Source organism: Castor canadensis, chromosome 1, assembly GCF_047511655.1.
Source record: "Castor canadensis chromosome 1, mCasCan1.hap1v2, whole genome shotgun sequence".
NCBI classification, from domain to species: Eukaryota; Metazoa; Chordata; class Mammalia; order Rodentia; family Castoridae; genus Castor; species Castor canadensis.
Window position 1 is genome coordinate 204,069,928 of NC_133386.1, and position 17,362 is coordinate 204,087,289.

At 58.9% G+C, this 17,362-nt stretch overlaps 2 protein-coding genes across 6 annotated transcripts; both read right to left on the bottom strand.

Annotated features, from left to right (window-relative positions):
• Positions 1-214: 214 nt before the first annotated feature.
• On the bottom strand, positions 215-13,042 carry Pitpnm1 (phosphatidylinositol transfer protein membrane associated 1). 5 transcript variants are annotated; one of them, XM_020167107.2, is made up of 24 exons: positions 12,863-13,042; positions 11,777-11,895; positions 10,249-10,463; positions 10,038-10,159; positions 9,611-9,835; positions 7,772-8,098; positions 7,590-7,685; positions 7,402-7,509; positions 6,751-6,812; positions 6,410-6,660; positions 5,943-6,132; positions 5,751-5,858; positions 5,385-5,542; positions 5,090-5,301; positions 4,519-4,689; positions 3,754-3,906; positions 3,418-3,566; positions 3,177-3,287; positions 2,651-2,767; positions 2,299-2,447; positions 2,066-2,215; positions 1,806-1,989; positions 1,374-1,502; positions 215-730 (listed from the first exon to the last, which is right to left on the bottom strand). In XM_020167107.2, the coding sequence occupies exons 2-24, from the start codon at positions 11,852-11,854 to the stop codon at positions 467-469; spliced, it is 3,729 nt and encodes a 1,242-aa protein (XP_020022696.1). In that variant the 5' UTR covers positions 11,855-11,895; positions 12,863-13,042; the 3' UTR covers positions 215-466. The 5 variants fall into 5 exon arrangements, with proteins under 5 accessions (XP_020022696.1, XP_073906271.1, XP_020022695.1 ...); XM_074050170.1 differs by lacking the exon at positions 12,863-13,042 and having other exon boundaries at positions 7,402-7,506; positions 10,249-10,330; positions 11,777-12,254; XM_020167106.2 differs by lacking the exon at positions 12,863-13,042 and having other exon boundaries at positions 10,249-10,330; positions 11,777-12,254.
• Positions 13,043-14,127: 1,085 nt separating this feature from the next.
• On the bottom strand, positions 14,128-16,342 carry Cdk2ap2 (cyclin dependent kinase 2 associated protein 2). Its single transcript, XM_020167089.2, has 4 exons — positions 15,663-16,342; positions 15,249-15,349; positions 15,029-15,161; positions 14,128-14,638 (listed from the first exon to the last, which is right to left on the bottom strand). The coding sequence occupies exons 1-4, from the start codon at positions 15,742-15,744 to the stop codon at positions 14,571-14,573; spliced, it is 384 nt and encodes a 127-aa protein (XP_020022678.1). The 5' UTR covers positions 15,745-16,342; the 3' UTR covers positions 14,128-14,570.
• Between the last annotated feature and the right edge of the window lie 1,020 nt (positions 16,343-17,362).

Sequence of the window (17,362 nt, forward strand, 5' to 3'; positions counted from 1 at the left end):
GCTGCGGGGGAGGAGGAGGATGGGCTTAGTGTCCAGGAAATGGCTTTGATAAGAGGAGTGGCCAAGGCCCTTTGTGAAGCTGTTGAGGCCTAGCCCCAGCCTGGCCTTGCCTCATGACCCTGGTCAGGTCCTGGCCCTTCTCTACATTTCAGTGTCTCACTGAACTGAAGGCTGAGCTCACTGCCTTGCACTGCTAGGCCGGTAGGCAACCAAGTAGATGCAGGAGTTTATTTTCATGGGTTCACACACACTGGAAATGCCACTGGACCCTAGCTTACTCCCTCCCTCCCCCTGGGGCTGGGTCCCTCCACGAAAGGGAAGGAACACTGAGGGACAGACAGATGCAGGGTGTGGGGCTGGGGGAGCCAGGGCTGGGGCCAAAGGTCTAGGCCCCCCAGTCTCCCACACACAGCCACTGGGGTCCCTCCAGTGTCAATAAATAACACAGGTCCAGCCAAAGCCAGGCTCACTCTTCGCTGTCCAACTTGAGGCTGATGCTTCGGGCCTTGCCCCGAGCCAGTGTGGTGGGGGGTGTTCCTGGGCCCTCACGCTCTGCCTGGCTGGGGCCCCTGGAGCGAAGCAACTGGCTCTGCTTGCGGAGGAAGTCCACAGGGGCAGCCACACCGTAGCTGCTCTTGGCTAGGGCAGCCCTTGGGGGTCCTGAGGAGGCATGAGCGTGGGAGCCCGCCTCCAGCTGGCCCAAGTGGGCCACGTAGCCATCTGACAGGAACTGTAGACAGAAGTGGGTAGGGATGAGGAGACAACCAGTCTTGGCCCCCCTCCCCACCCTCTCTTGTCCACAGGACCCTGCGGCAGGGTGCGGGGGAACTGGGCAGTGCTACAGATGACAGGCCAGGCTCAGCCTGACCTGGAACCTTCCAATAGATAGGATCCCCAGGCTGTGAGCCAGGGCCCCCTGACTTACTCCCTCTTCTTCCCCTCTCTGGGTCTATCTCATCTGCAAGGGAAAAAAATGGCTAACATTTAGCAACCCCTTGCTCAGTGCTCAGCCCGGGGCCTTTGATGTACAGTAAGTGATGTGATCTTCGTGATGAGCTGATGAGGCCAGTGCCACATTTCCAACCTCAGACAGGAAATGGAGGCTCAGAAAGGTCAAGGCCATGATGAGAGGAGCCAGCATCTGAGGTCTTGAGCATACACGAGCCTGGGTTATCATCTCTGGTCTGTCTTGCATCTAGGTAGGTAGTTTCAGGCTGCTCATGACCCCTGTCCTAGGAGGAACTCAGGTTCCCTAAGGCCGCTGAAGCCCTCTCACAGCGGCCAGGCATCTGTGAGTCTTAACACAGTGGGTGGTCGTCCCTGGCTCCTGTTCCCTGGCAGGTTCCTGTTCCCTGCCTTCCCTTAGCCCTCACCTGGCACTGCGCCTGCAGCTTCCGCACAGCACGGCCCACGATGTAAGTCTGGGTCGGGGACAAGCCCAGTGCTGCATACACAGCAACATCTTTGGGGGACCCATAGCCAGCCACGATGTTCAGTTCCACCTGTGTCAGGAGAGGCCAGTCAACAGCCAAGGGGGCGGAGCCTTAGGACAAGGCTTGTGGGCATACCCCAATCAGGATGTCTCGGGGGCGGGGCTATATGGGCAGAGGCGGGGGCACACTCCTAATCACAGGAGGGATGGGGGGGTTGGCCCTAAGGACAAAGGACCCCTAGGATCAGGAACATAGGACTACAGGGGCTTCCAGTCACTCTGCCCTGGGCCAAATGAGGTGAGATCAGATAGGCCTCTGCTGTCCTAAGGTACAGGGTGAGGGTGTGGTTGGAACCTTCCCCAGCTGCTGCACCTCTTGCACCAGGCTCTGCAGAAACATCGCCTTCTGGCGCAGGGGGTCGTGGGTGAGGCCATCGCAGAAGGAGACGACACCGTGGGGAAAGTTGTGCTGTGACAGCCAGGCCACCACGCGGTGCTTCTGCATATCAGGCCGGCCTGTTACATACACGATCAGGTAGCCAGCGTCCTGCCAGTGCCTGTGGGATGGGGGCCAGTCAGCTGCACAGGCCAAGGTGGGGTCTAGTCACTGTTGAACAGGACGGTGGCTCCTACCTGACCACATCCACAGCACCAGCGCGCACCTTAGGGTCACTCCCCATGATTGAGACACTGGCAGTGAAAGAGCCATCGATGCTGAAGACCACAGCCTCCGTGCCACGGGCCACCACAGTCAGACAGCACTCGGCATAGGTGTGGTCACCCCTGCAGCCCAGGGAGGTGTGAGCAGAGTGGGTCGAGACATGGTGGAGCCCCACCCCACAGAGGCCCCACTGCCTGCTGCTCACCTAACCACCATACGCACTGGGTAGACACCGATGCCTAGCACGCGCTCAGAAGACACTGGGAAGGTGAGGCGGCCCGAGCTGTTGGTGACCTCGGTGCCAAAGTGGATCCACTTGCCTGATAGCGGCTGTGTCATGATATAGATGTCCACCTGGTGGGGAAACGGGGTAGGGAGGACCATGGGAGCAAAGCTCCCGGGCACTCCCTGATCCAGAGGGGAGGAGAGCAGAGGCTGGCTTGGCCTTATGGGTGGGTGGGACACGGTGGGGGAGGCTCAACCTACGCCTGTTAGAACTACTGAGGAATAGGAGGAGGGGGTGGAAATACCACGGGCCTGGGCCTCTGGGTCCTGACCTTCTCTCCCGTAAGTGTGACCACATCCAAGGGCCCATACATGAAGCGCCCGTTCAGCACCTGGGGACGACCCTCACACACCACCGTGTCGTTTGCCCGATGGTTGGAAGTGACGTTCTAGGGGGAGGAGATGGTGTAAGCCATTGCAAGGGAAGGAAGGGAATATGGGACGGGGGAGGTAGTGTGGGGGTGCGTATTCACACGGGGGATGGGGCCCGGCGGAAGGGGAGCCACTGTGGGAGACACACAGACCAGGAGGGCGTGCACGTCTGTGAACCCCGACAAGAGGTAGTGAGTGCCTGTGTGTGGACTGTAGTTCCGAAGGGCAGAGCTGTGACAGGACGGGATGCAGAAGAAGGGGGGGGGGAATGAGTGTAGATCCAGACCAACTTAGTGAGGGAGTGGGAGAGCTAGCCAGAGCACTGGTTCCCAGGGCCAGGATGAGGCAAAGAGGAGGTGTGGCCCGGACCATAGGGGGCGGAGCTTGGCAAGGAGGGGGTGGGGCTGCGTAGGGGAGGGAACATACCCGGATCTTGACCTGAGTGCGTTTTCGCTGCCATTTCTCCCTGGGGAAGGCAGGGCTGTAGATGGAGGGTTCCTCGCACTCTGCCAGCTGTGGCCGCTCTTTCTCAATCACCTGTGCAGCACACGAGAGCAAAGCCATGTGAATGGAGCAGGGAAGGGCTAGCCCTCTCCTAGGCAAGGCTCCCTATCCTCCCTCCCCTCCCTGTTCCCATTTCCCATCCTACATCTCTGCATCCCCTCACCTGGCGCAGAATGAAGGCCACCACGTCTGCTGACTCCCAGTAGCTGGCGTGGAAGAGGTGGGGCAGCGTGACTGTGGGAAAGGCGGTGAGCGCCTCGGGGCAGTACAGCGAGTAGTCGATCCGCTTGGTTCCCCACCAGCGCTCCAGGACTGCACGGCCACGGCGGGCAGTGAGTCAGGGTGGCCTGCTGCCCAGTGCCCATCTGCCTGACCCTGGGGTGCTCTTCCCTCCCTCCCCTCCTCTCCGCTAAGCCTGCTCTTTTCCAAATCAGGTCTGGGTGCTGGGGGAGGAGGTGCAGCAGTCGGAACTGCTCAGGCCAGTGGCTGGCTGACTTACTCTTAACCACCTCGCTGGTGGTGCTGGGAGCCGTTGGTTCAGTGCCTAACTCACTGCCCTTCCAGAAGGCACCGCTAGCCGAGGTGGGTGTTGAGGGCACCATCATCTCCAGCTCCTCCAAAAAGAGGCCGGAGTGGGTCTGCAGAGTGTCGGCTAGGGAGGAAGGCCGTTCTCAGCAGTAGGCGGGGCGGGAGCTGCCCTCCAGTCTCCTCACTTAGGGGTCTCAGGACAGTGAAATCCCTGCCCCTCCATGGTCTTTCCTGCCAGCCTACCTGCTGAGGTATTGACTGAGGCTGCACTGTCCCGTTTCAGGGTGGAAGGGAAATGCAGGGGCAGGAGCATCGTCTCTAGCTGTCCCTAGCAGCCAGCTACATTCCTGCCAGCATGCCTGTCACCCCCCCACACCAAACACGTGCACACCTACCTGTGCCCATGACCCTGTCTCATGGGACCAATGGGTACCCAAGTGCATGCAGACTTGTACATGCCCCCACGTGCACAAGAGCCACAATGCCCTACATGCGGACACAGCAATCACATATACACAGGCTGCTGGCAGACACTGACAAGCCAGTGACCCTCGGCCTCCTCTCTCTAGGTTGGTCATTGACACCTACTCAGCACAGGCCAGAAGGTCCTGGGGGCCAGGGGAAGATTCCCTGGTCCTAGATGCAGTGTCTGGGGAGGTTACCCATGATGCGAGTACTAATTTGTCTTTTTGTTGTTGTTGTCCCTTTCTCTCCTTTATTTTGGTTGGGGACATACCCAGCAGCAGGGATGAGCCGTCTCCCAGAGGGAATTTCTGGTAGCGGGGCACAGCAAGTGGGGCGATGGCCTGGAACTTAGGGGCCAGCAGGGGCTCCAGGCGGGAGGCGCAGGGGTCAGCCGCATGGAAGAGGTTATAGATCTGCTCACAGGCTGGGCGCATCTGGGCCACTGGGAACCCAGAAGACAGAGAAGGCGGGGAGGGAGTTCAGCTGGTATGCTAGGAGGCAGGGGGTGTGAACCAGTGTCCTACCATGCTATGTGACCCTGACTGAGCCAGGCACTTCCCAAACTACACTCTCTGGGAAGTCACTAGGGTCCAGTGTAAAGTGACACAGGTCTCTTGGATGAACCCTGCCTTGTGGAACCCTTTCTTATGCAGAGCCTTCCCTGGTCAAGGGCACTCGGGAAAGAGCCTTGGCAAGTCCCTTCTTTCTGGGCACCTGCTTTCCCTTTTCTAGCCAGGCCATTAAATCTACAGAATGAAAATAATAATGCCACTGTCTCAGATGAGACAAAAGGCTAGAGGAGGTGGGCAAGGAGCAGACAAAAGACGAGTGTGAGGGCTTACCCTCCAAGGTGGGCATCACAGTTTTGCGCAGAGCCAGCACCAAACCCAGTGGGGAGCCGAAGAGGAAGAAGCCAGAGACCTTGAAGTCTAGGCGGGCAGGGGCAGCGTTGGTAGGGCCATCAGGAACCTCAGAACTGGCAGCAGGTGGGCAGGAGGCCGTGCTTGCCCGCCGGGGCTCCCCAGAGGATGTGGTTGTGGGGGCTGCCTGCAGGCTACATGGGAGGGGGATCTCAGTGCTGCTGCCTTTCAAGTCCAGCCTGTGCCCACAGCTTTGGTGATGGGTCAGGGATGTCACCTGTTCTGACAGCCTTCAGGCTCAGGACTGGCCATGTCACTGGGGGTGCGCTGGGCAGGCAGGGCTGAGGGTTCTGGGCTAGCCCGACCCAGTGCCTCTGCCCCATCTGCCAGTGGGTCCCGAACTGGGCCCACCTCCGGGGAGAGCAGCTCGTTGTTCTAGATGGAACACAGGACAGAAATATTCTTAGGTCTGAGGTCATCCAATTTCTACTTAATTTGGAAGTGAAGAAACAGTCTAGTGGGGCAGAGTCCCAGAGGAGGCCTGGGACCTGCCTGCATGCAGAGAGGCCATATTCCAAGGGCAGAGACCTAGAGATGGAGACACAACCCCCCTCCTGAGGAGGCTGGGTTTGGCCACACTGACCATGCTCCCACGGCGGCTGCTGCCCCGGCTCCCTGTGCCCGTACTGGCACTGTGACAGAGCGCATCGAAGCCCAGGATACCACCGACGCCGTCTCCAATCAGCACCACCTGAGTGAGGGCAGATACCATTGAGAGGCTTGTCACCACCCAGGCAGGGCCACAACCAGGGCCGCAGTGGAGCGCTTCCCTGACCTGCCCACAGAAGCCGGTGCCCTCTGATGAGCGCAGGAAAGCTGCATAGGCTTGGTTGGTGCGAGCGATGACGGTGGCCACGGCGCCCTGGTAGCGGGAGGATGAGGTGGCCAAGAGCGGCAGGGCAGCCAGTGGAATGTGGTCCTGGGAGCGGGACAGGCTGTCGCCGTCATGGCTGTAGGGGCTCAGGCTGCAGGGGGTGTGGCAGGTGGGTAGGGGGCTCCAACTCTACCACTGCCACCCAAGTCCTCTGGGCCTGTTGACTAGCCCTGGCACCCTTGTTTTCTGTGAGTGTCAGACCCAAGAGGTATCTGAGATAGAACTGCTGGTAGAAATAGTTGCCTCCACGACCAGGATTGAACCAGGTGTGCGGCTCCCTTCCCCCAGTGGGACCTCCCTAATCTAGGAGCCCCCAAATAGCCATCAGCACTCTGTGTGTGCCCCACCCTTTCACCCCTGGCCAGTACTTGGAGACAAGAGCATAGGCAGCAGCACAGATGGGTGGGCAGGGCACCAGTCGCAGCGCCACGTGGCCCAGGGCCTCAGGGAAGTGGATGCGGGTGACGGCTTCGAAGGCCGAGCTCAGAGTCTGCACATCTGCCTGCTTGGAGTTGGCATCTCCAGGGCCTGAGTCCAGGATGCTGCCGCTGTGCAGGATGAGGAACAGGGCGTGCACTGCACACGGGTCGGCCCCGAGCTCTCCTGCTCCATCAGGCCCCTGAGGGGCACAAGGGGGTGCAGGCCGTCAGAGCAGTGGCAAGGCGGCAAATGGAAAGAGCGCTGGCGTGGGCTGGCTGACCATTCTTACCTCTGAGTCCCTGGGGCCGCGGGACCCATCTTCGATGCCTTTAGTAGCTTCGGGTCCCGGGTCTACAGGGAAAGGGGAAAGCCAATGAAGGGGACAAGGGGACCACTGAGGTTCGCTCGTCTGCACTTTGGGTACCTTAGTTCTGGCAACTGCCTGAGGCTCCCCCAACCTCCATCTTCCTCTCATCCCACTCGCCTAGGCCATTCTGTTTTCTAGACTTTTCCTCGTGCCAGTCCTGTTGCGTTCAGAGATGACTTTCCACACAATGTCTGCAGCTCTAGAAAACTTCTTCTAATCCTGCTCTGTCCAACATGGTGGCTGCCAGCCACAGGGGTATTAACATGTAGTACAAGAAACTCAGTCCCTCAGTCACGCTGGCCGTGTTTTAAATGCTTGATAGCCTGGTATGCCTAGTGGCTGTCTCATGAGGCAGTACTGATCTAGACTATTCCACTGTCACAGACATTTCTGTTGGATAGTCTGGTCCAATCCTTCAGAACCTACCATAGACATTGGCCCCCATAGGGAGGCTCTTGGAACTTCCAGGGAAATCCCCACTCTGTGTTGTGGGGACCTCGCCATTAAACTTAGGCCTGATCTGTTCAAAGTCCTTGTTGCATATGGGGTTCTGGTGGCTGGCAGGGTCTTTACCTGGCACCCCCTCTGCCTCAGTTGGGGAGGCAAAGGCATCAATAAAGTCATTGGAATTCCACTTGGTCATCTCCTTGGGGAAGACCTCGTCACTGTCTGAGAAGCCTTCTGAGGAGACAGAAGGCTGTATCATGGGGTGGGAGGAGGTGTTTAGCTCCCCTGCCCCCAACAGGACTCCCCATGCTGACCATGGGCATCAAAGAACTCCTCCTCCGAGCTGTTCTCAGAGTCTCTCGCGATGTTCTGCATGCGCCACTCAGACAAGCTCTGTGGAGACACACCGCCTGCAGGGCCACCAGCATCTCAGTCTGGGAGCCCAGCAGGAGGCAGTGGTACCCTCCCATCCCTGGTCCAGGAGCCCCTGCCTCACCTCCATGTTGGGATGAGTAGGAGGAACGGGAGGATGAGGACCACTGCTTCCCAAAGCTGGCATCGGGCGAGGCATCAGGACCAGGGGGGACCTCAGGCCCATCAGGGGTGCCAGCATTGCTGGCCCCAGGTCGGGCCTCAGTGCTGGGTTTCCCAGGGGTCTGGGCCTCGGGTCCCTCATTGCCTGTGTTACACTTGGCCATGCGCTGGGCCAACATGCGGGCAGTCTCCTCCTCCAGTGTCCGGATGTCAGCCATGCTCAACTCTGTCCACTCGTCCTGCCAGCACCAGGCCTGGCGGTGGGCCCGAAGCATCACCCGACGCAGACCTGTAGGTGCCCCAGACATCAGAACCATGCCTCCTCCCCCATTTCCCTGCCATTACAACCAAACACCCAGCCCTTGAGGTTGGGTAATGGCTCCCCTGGGGACACCACCAACAACCACAAAGTAGGGCAGGGCAGTGCTATCCAGGCAATAGGAGTGGGAACTGGTGTGTCTGTCTCTGTCTCTGGACAACCTAACTCTGAGTACTGACATCACCCCAAGGCTCCAACAGTTGGGACCAATCCTTTTGTTTGTGTTTAGCTAGCTTCCTGCTAACTTCTTTTGAGAAGTTAACAGTTAATTAAGGTGTTAACAGTTAAAGAAATTGTTGATGGTTAATGAAGGTGTTAATAGTTAATTGAAGTGTTGGCACTCTATAAAGGCTGTAGCAAAAGATGCTACCTATTCTGGGATTTTTTCATCATGAGCAGAGGAATAAAGTTAGAAACTCTTAAATGTCTAGGAAATAAAATAATGGCTGAACTATAAATTTTTGGAAGGAAATACATCAGAATCGTAACAGAGGTTACATGTGCATGTGGATGATTTGAATTTTCTTATTTGTGCTTTTGGTGTTTTCCCAAATGCACCACAAATAGTCTCTCTAAGCTAAATTTCCTTATCTGTAAAATGGGACTAACAATAGCCCTCCCCAAGTAGGGGAGTTCTGGGTATTAAAGAAGACCCTGCAAGAAAAGCGATTTGCAGGGCTGGCGGAGTGCCTCAACTGGTAGAGCGCTTGCCTAGCAAGTGTAAGGCCCTGCGTTCAAATCCCAGTACAACAACAACAAAAAGAGAAGTGACTCAAAAGGTTCTATGGTGTGATCAGTTGGCCCAACCTCTTCCTCACTTACAGAAGGGAGAGTCAAGGTGCTGAGATGGCCCTTTGCTTGCTGGGGGGCCTTGGTTGGTAGTGGGGGGGTCAACAGTGGAGCAGAACCCAGGCCGCTGAACACTCCCCCTGAGGGGTGGTCCTCCTATGTGCAGGTGGCCCACCCCCCAGACCTGGAAGGCGAGGTAGGGCTGAGTTGCACGAGTTGGGGGATAGGTTTGGGAAGGTATAGAACAGGGTGTCCCCTGGACACAAAGGCCAGGGGTGGGACTCTTGGCTCTGTAGGTGGGAGGGCACCTTGGAAGGAATGACAGCTTCTTAGCCTCTACTGCTTGGCCTGCTGCAGTGACCCTCCTGCAATCCTTTAAGTCTTGCTCAACTTAGATGATGGAAAAATCTTGGAATCTTCCTGAAAGAAGCCACATCTCTGAATATCCGTTCCGGCCTGGGTTTCAGAGATCATGTTCTAAGCTTCTTCCCCACTGACTCTTTCTGATACCTCAAGGCAAGCCTCTCCTGATCCCCAGCCGGGCTGCACCGTCCCCTCTACCTCCGTGTTCCACTCCAATTGCAAATGATGGTTTCATGCTTCTGTGCCCCCAGTAGATAAGAGCTTCCTGTGACCAAACATGAGGCCTGGTGCATGCTGGGTATGTGAAACGTCCCCCAGCTGGGTGCTCACCGACATCATGGATGAATTGCTCAATCTTGGCCTGCATGCCCCAGTAGCGGAACTCAACCTTGCATAGCTTATATGCACACATGAGGGGTCCCGTCTGGGCCGCTGTCCGAGCCCAGTCATCAGCCAGTGGCCCTCGGCCAGTCTTGACTGAGCGGTACAGCCGGGGGTCCTCTTCTGCTTTGTACTCGCCTGGAGCCACTGCATCCCGCACGATGTCGATGGTGTCTGAGGGAGTTTGAGCAAGCACTGAGCAATGGCAGCCCCTTCAAGCTGCCCCTCCCTAGCCCTCTCCAGGGATTAAGAGGACAGCTTTTTATAGATAGAAAGTCAAGGCCTGAGAGAGTTAGGGCTCGCCAGAGCCTGCAGACTGAGGCGGCAGGGGGCCCAAGAGGTGCTCCAGGGTTCTCCTAGCAGCTCCAGGCCTCACCTAGGATACGCTGTCTCCTCTCTGCCCCGCTCAGGTTGAAGACATTGGGCTGCTGCCCCCCATCAGGCAGATAATAGGTCTCTATTTCAATGGAGAATTTCTCCACAAAGGGGCAGGTGTACCTGGGCAGAGGATCAAGTGAGAGTCACCATTGTGTCTACCAGGCTGCTTCCCTGATGGCCCCAAGCCCGTGCCCACCTCACACACTCACCGGGTTCGGGTGTAGGGGTAAGCATTCCATGATTCCTCCTCTACCTGCAGAGCAGCCTTGGGCAGCAGTGCCCGGAACCAGCCTGGAATGTGGGAGCCCACGTGGTACACCTTGTGTGTGTACTGCCCACTGCCTCCAGGCCCATCCGTGTAGGGCCGGTTGGCCAGGATCTCCACGCCGCTGCCCTCACCACTAGACTCCTCCCGGCTTTTTTTCTGCAGCCCAGGGTAGAGCAGAACAGAGAGTTCAGCCACAGCTCAGCTCCTGGGGTCCAAAGCTTGATCTGGGTCCCCTGCATAGCCTTTTCAGGTCCTGGCAGCCTGACCTTGGCCCCCTGCAGGTCCCTGGGATCAGGATCACAGGCACTACCCTGTTCCCCATGGGGCTCTGCAACCTATCACTCAATTTAGCCATTCATTTTTTGCAATATATTAATTAGGGTCTACTGATGAACAGAACAGAGATCCTGCCAGTATGGAACTTCTGTTGCAGTGAAGAAAGACAGGAAACAGGAAAAAGGAACTATATGGTAGGTCTGAAGGCGGTAAGTGTAATGGGAAAAAGGAAGCGCAAAGGATCATGAGTTTGGGGCTGCAGTGTTGATCAAGGAAGGCCTCACTGAGAAGACAGCATGATCCTGAGTTGAACATGACTTCAGGTAAGGGAGGGACCCCAACAGATGTGGGGTGGGAGGAAGATTCCAGGGCGAGCCCCTTGAGGTAGGAGCATGCTAAATGGGTTCAAGGTATGGCAACAAGGCCAGAGGGGCTGAAAAGGGGCTTCTACCTCTCAGAGGACCTGACTCTCGTCCATTACCTCTCTGGGACCCCCCCATCCCAACTCCATCACACCTTTCATTGTTTGAGAGCCCCCAGCGACCCTTTTGTAGATCTGGAGCCCAAACTACCCACTCGACCACCTGAGGTTGAAATCCTGGTCCTCCTTCCTTAGACTGACCCTACAGTACTGAGGAGCAGATCTGGGACAGGTCCCCTGAGGCTCTGAGAGCTTGTCCTGGTCCACCCCTCTCACAGCCCGAGCCCAGACACTATCTCTCACCCTCAGATCCCTGCCTTCAGGTCCCTGTCAGTTTTGGGGCTTGACCTCATCCCACCTCCCTGACATCCTGGGGTTGTCAGGACTGGGGAGCACCTTTTCCAGACCCCCTTCCTGCCTCTTCTACCTAGCTCCTTCCAACCCCTTGCCTCCTCATATGCTCCTTTCCCTTCCCCCATGGATTACAGATTCTGAGGAGGGATTAAAGGAGATCATGGGCTGAGCAGGCTGGGCACTTAGGGGTGGGAGGCACCACTTGACCCTTCTGCCCCTTTCCCACAGCCCTTGTGCCCCTCTGGTTGCCCCCTCCCGCTTGTACATCCTCTGGGCTCCAGAATCCTGGAGCAGGACTGGCAGGGATCCAGCTGGGCTAGACCCTTGTCCAGGGTGCGGTGCGGTGCGGCCTGCGTACTCCTGCCGTTACCACATCATGAAGTATGGCCCCCCGTATCGTCCTCCCCACCGTGCTCACCTGGATCATGTAGAGCTGGGCCACCTGGTACTCGTCCAGACTCATGGGCAGCAGGATGTGGTATTCCTTGATGAGCATCCTGAAGGTGCTCCGCGGGCCGCGCGCGGCCTCCGCTCCGCCTAGCGCAGGGCACGCCGCGGCCGTCAGTGCGGGGCTGCGGTGCGCGGCCCCGAGCCCTGTGCGCCCGCCGAGGGGCTCGGGCTGCGGGACCCCATGCCCGGGCCCCCCCACCGGGGAGGCAGAGGCGAGCCCAGCGCTCTCGCCCGCGCCGCCCGGGCCCGGAGTCGCAGCGAGGCTGAGCGCTGACCTCTTTTCCTCGCAGCCCCCGCCCCCCGCCCGCCAGTCGCCATGACAACCGCGCGCTGACGCGGGCCCCCCGAAGTGGCGGGCGCCGGTGGACGCGCGGCAGGGCCAGCCTTGTGTTTCCACGGCGGTCACGTCCTGAGCCCCCTGGAAACAGCATCCCACCGGGCCGCACCCCTAGGAGCCCCCGGCCCTCCCTTCCGGGCCCGCCCCTTGGGGACCCGCCCCCTTCATCCCTTTCCCGGAGTCAGCGGGGTCGCACGTTCCCCACCACCGCAGTCCAGCTAGGACCTTGTCTCTCAGACTATCTCTCCGCGGGGAAGCCCCGTGCGCCCCAGCATCCTTGCCCGTGCTCCTCCCCAACCCCCGCACCTGAACTTACATTTCAGGGCCAGATAACCCTTCTGCCCCCCAAACCTGCCTTTACCACCCTAGCAGTCAGCAGGGTCCTCAACTTGCCCTACACGGCATCCTTCTTGAACCCTGGGGTCCCCGCCAACTCTCCTCTGCTCTTTGCAGCCACCCCGCCACGTCCCCCGAGGCTGACCCCTTGCTGGCGCTGGGGTAAGAGTGGTCCATTGGTATCCCACGGGACCCCGCCCCGGGAGATCCGCTCCGCCCACCAGCGCCCCAGCCCGGCGCCACAGTTCCGTTGCGGATACCCCTCCCACCCCCCACTTCGCACCCAACGCGCGGGCAAGGCCCCGTTGTCCTCACTTCCCTCTGCTCCCCAGCGTCCCAGTCCTCTGCTGCGCCCGCCCGCCCGCCGACGTCCTCGCTCACCTCTACAGCGGGCGCCCCTCCCCCGGCCCGGGCAGGAGCGGCCGGCACGAGGGTAGGATAGGAGCCTGGAGTGCCCCCAGCCCCGGCCTCGGATTCCGGCAGGGGCCGGACCTTCTGGAGGCGAAGCGTCGGCCCATGGCCCCGACCTTTTTCCCGGTCAGCCCGCGGGCGCCCCTGCGGTCCCTCCCCGCCGCGTCACTGCGGCCGCCCCGCCCCCTTCCTGGGCCCGGCGGGCCCTCCCCACCTCTGCAGGGTCCAACGGCCCCGCCCGCGGCGGCGGAGGGCAGGCCCCCACCTTCCTTCCCCAAGGCAGCTGGGGCAGAGGCCGTTCCCTAAATGCTGGCGCTTTTTCTCCAGCTCTGGTGTCTGGTAACCCAAAGACTCTTGGTTGCTGTTTCCACCCTGACCCAGCCCTCCTATGTGCAAGGAAAGGGTGGAGTTTGATATGGCTGGGTCCAAGGCCATCCTCCCCAGCTCCTCACCCTCTGTACCCCTGGAGTCTGGGACACGGCAGAGGAAATGTTTCTCCCGCTCCTCCCACGATGTCTGGCCAGAAGCTGGTAGCTTTGGTTGTCTCCACCTGGGGCTGGGGTTCCTGGGCTCCAGGCCCCCTGGGTCATTCAGATGCACACTCAGGCAGAGGCCCTGACACTCTGAACGGTTGGGCCAGACCCTTGATGGCACCCAGGGCCTTCGCCTTCTATGCCTGCTGGGTCCACGTTCGGCCACCCAGGTGCCCAGACCCTAGGTGAAGGCCAAGACAGAGGGTGGCTCATGGAACTACACCCCACCAGGTAGAAGGCGCTGTGACAGTGATGGCAGCACCTAGGCAAGGAGCTGGAGGAGGGGTGTCATGCTGCCTCTCCAGGAGCCAGTTCAGCGTGGAGGGTGCTTGCAGAGCATTAAGGCTTTCGAGGGAGTTGCTTAAGTTAACTGGCATTTGCACTCTGCCAGGCATCACCGCCAACCCAGAGGAAGGGCCCTCCAGGCCCAGGCTAGCCAACAGTGCCTCTAGCTGTGCAGGCAGCAAGGGTCTGCGCTGCCCCCTGGTGGCCCCATGCGAAGGCACACAGGCCTCTGCTACCGGAGCTCTGACTTTCCCGCTATTCACAGCTGGGAAGGCGGAGGGCCTGAAAGGCGCAGGATCCCTCCCAAGGTCAACGGACAGCAGCAACAAGGCAAAGGAGACTTTCCCTCCCTTCACGGCCCCTTTGCCCCCTCTCGCCTGGCCCACTCAGGTTTACCAGAGGAACCAGACCCAGAAGAACAATTCCAAATCATCATTTATTTATATAAAAAGGGCAGATTTAGCAAAAGACATACTGAGAAAAGAGTCACTATGGCCCTGGAGACAGGGAGGTGACAGGCCTTCTGAACCTCTGATGGGGGAAGAGGAGGCCTGGGACAAAGTGGTGTGAAGTGCCAAGTGTGGGGCCATAGAAAGGAGAACACTCCAGTGGATTAACTCTGTTGGCAGGTCATGGGTGGGACTCACGGTGGTCCCTCTGCTAACTCTTGCAAAGGGAGGGGCCCAGTTTCTGTTGCCAACTGGAGTGAGAGCCACTCCCTGGTTCCTGGAGGGCACCCACCAAGGGACACAGGACAGGAAGCCCAGAATAGGAAGTGCAACTCGGGGCGAAGGCCAGGGAGAAGCAGGTGCTCTGCAGTGGCCGGAAAGGTCCAGACGTTGAGGCCAAGGTGCTTCCTGTTACGTGCGGGCGTTTCGCTCTGTCTCTGCCAGGCACTCTCTGACTAGTGCCCGGGCATGGATGATGCCTGGGGTGGGAGCAGGTTGAGGACAGGGAAGTAAGATACAGGGTCTCGGCAACCCTTCACCAGCCCACTCCCACCCTCCAAAGGAGACACCTCCCTCCTCATCCCCTTTGTTTCAGCAATAGAAGCTCACATCTAACGAGGGGCTGGATGAAATTAGGGGTTTGGTTAGTCTTCAATTCCACCATGCTGAAACATAAATTCCCGGGCATTTTTCTGGAAACGGACTCAATTTCAATTCAATTAGAAGTACCTCTCAGTAGTGATATGGGCCCTATTCTAGGCTGGCTCAGGTGTCCTGCACTGACTTCAGATGTCGTTTCTTCTCTAATGAATAAGGGTTGTCTAGTGTCTGTCTCCTGGGCAGGGGAGGGTGGGCCTGGCTTCCCTTACCTCTCTTCAGGCGCTCCATGGCACTCTTGCTACCAGCATAGGTGGGCCGGATCTCTTTGCCCATCTCCTCTATGACTGACAGCAGGTCCGTGTAGGTGCTCTGTGAGCCCTGAGAACCTGGTGGCTTCATCGCCTGTGTCAAAAGAGAATAGGAAAGTGAGCTTAAGCTCCAGGGGGGCCTGCTGTCTCCATCCACAAGCAAGCTCTTGGTCACACTCACCTGCACATAGCCCATAGATGGGGGACCAAAGTCGTTAAACAGTGGTCTGAAAGGGGCAGCGGCTCCTGGCACTGAGCCCGACGGCGATGGAACACTACCGGCTGCAACAGGCGCGAATAAGAGGTCAGCTCGTGCAAAGACGCCTCCTCCCAGCTTTCCAAAGCCCCCGACCGCTTTCGCCCGGTTCGCCCAATTCCCTTTAAAAGGATGCTTGCTTCAAAGCCGATCGACTTGAAAAACACACTCCTCCCCCTGCACCTACAGGCCCTTACGTGACCACGCCCACTTCACAGGCCAGCAAACTGAGGCTGAGTGAGGCTAGGTGGCAGGCCTAGTATTGCACAACTCAGGCCGTCTTCTCATCAAAACCTTGATCGCCGAGACAGGACAGTAGGAGTGGAGTTAGATTCTCACCTGTAGGGATAGGGGTGCCTGGCCCAGGGGTGCTGGAGCCGGGGGTGCTGCTGGGGGCGGGTGCGATGGGTTTGTAGGACATCCCCAACTCCTGGGTGCGGCGAACGCCAGCCGGCCGCTCCTCGGGGGTTGGCTGCCCGGCAGCTCAGCTGCGCTCTGATTGGCAAGCGGGCTGCACGCCCCTGGTAAATAGAGCTCCGGCCGGAAGGGCGGGCGGACACGAACGTTCTTCACTCCCGATTGGTGCGTAAAGCTGTCATTCGAGCCTCCTTATTGGCCCAGGCCTGCCCCCGCAGGCCGCAACCGCTGCCGATTGGCCTCCGCCTTCCGGACCTCGCACCTGTCTGCTCCGGATTGGGCGGTGGCTGTCGCCCTCCACAATTGGCGAGTTCGCGGCCCGGGCCGGCGCGCTCTCGATCCGATTAGTCCCAAGACCCGAGAGGCGGGGTCTCGGAAGCTCGGACCTGGGTTCGGCCGCGGAGGTTCGCACCGACGGGATCTTCCTGGGCTCGGGTGCCACTGTCCTCCCACCCCACTCACGCTGCCTTGCTTCTCCGCTCGGCGCCGCTCAGTCTCGTCCCAGCTGGGACTGCGGTCGCCGCCGCGCGCGCCTCCCCTCCGCTTCGGGTGCCGAAGGACGCGGGGCTTTGACGTTCTGAGCCCTCCGCCCCACCCCGAGCGTTTTTACGTCACCTTTCACCGGTTCAACACCCTTTCCCCGGTCTGCGCATGCGCCCGCCTGAGGCCTCATCTGTTTCCATGACAACGGGTCCCTCACCAACGCCACCACCCGTGGCTCTTCCTCGGGATTGGCTGGTCTTCAGGTCTAGGCTAGTGTTAGGTCCAAGGGCGGCTTCATAGACCCCTCCACCTGCTCCCCCGAGGCCCGCGCCTCCGCCCCAGATGGCAAAGTGTAGCTGTTAACCTTAATGGCACTCCTACTGTGTACCGGGCCCTGGACCAACGGAGCAAGAACAAGAGCCTCGACTGGCGTTAACCGGCTGGACTGGAATCTCCACTAGCAATTCCCCCTTAGGCAAGTCGCTCGTTTCATTATGCCTCAGTTTTCCCACCTGAAAAATGGAGAAAATAACGATTTCAGCGTAGTGTGAATTAGATGGATATTCATAAAGTGCTTGTTTCATTCCTCTCTTTCCCATTCTAGCACCTTCCCCTTATATCATTTCTCACAAGCCTCAGACCCTCCTCCAACTGGAGCCCTTTCTCTTAGGCTTCAAACCCCAATCCTCCTGACCTCGGCCTCCTCCTAAACCTCTCTGACTTCGCATAGCCTTCATGTCCTATCTCTGCAGATTTTCATCCTCAGGACATTCAGCGGTCCTACAAACATTGCCTGACTTTCTCCTCCATCGCGTCTTGTGCTGATCAAAGATAAGGAAGTGAATTGGCCATGGCCTCTGACCTCTGGGAGGGCCTAGCCTTGGGGGACAGAGGGGAGGAAAGGCACACACTGCAGCAAGGTTGCCAAAGTAGAGACCTGGGCAGGGTGCATTGAATCTTAGAGGGAAGGGCCAGCCTGGTGACATCAAAGAAATCTTCCCAGTGCTGGTGGCATTTGAATTGGTGGAGGTGGGAGCACTCCAAGGACAGGGATTGGCAGGCTGTGTGAAGCCTGGAAGTGTGAGAGAACAGGTGATTGGAGAACAGTCACTCTTTCTCTTGAAGGGGTGACTGGGAGG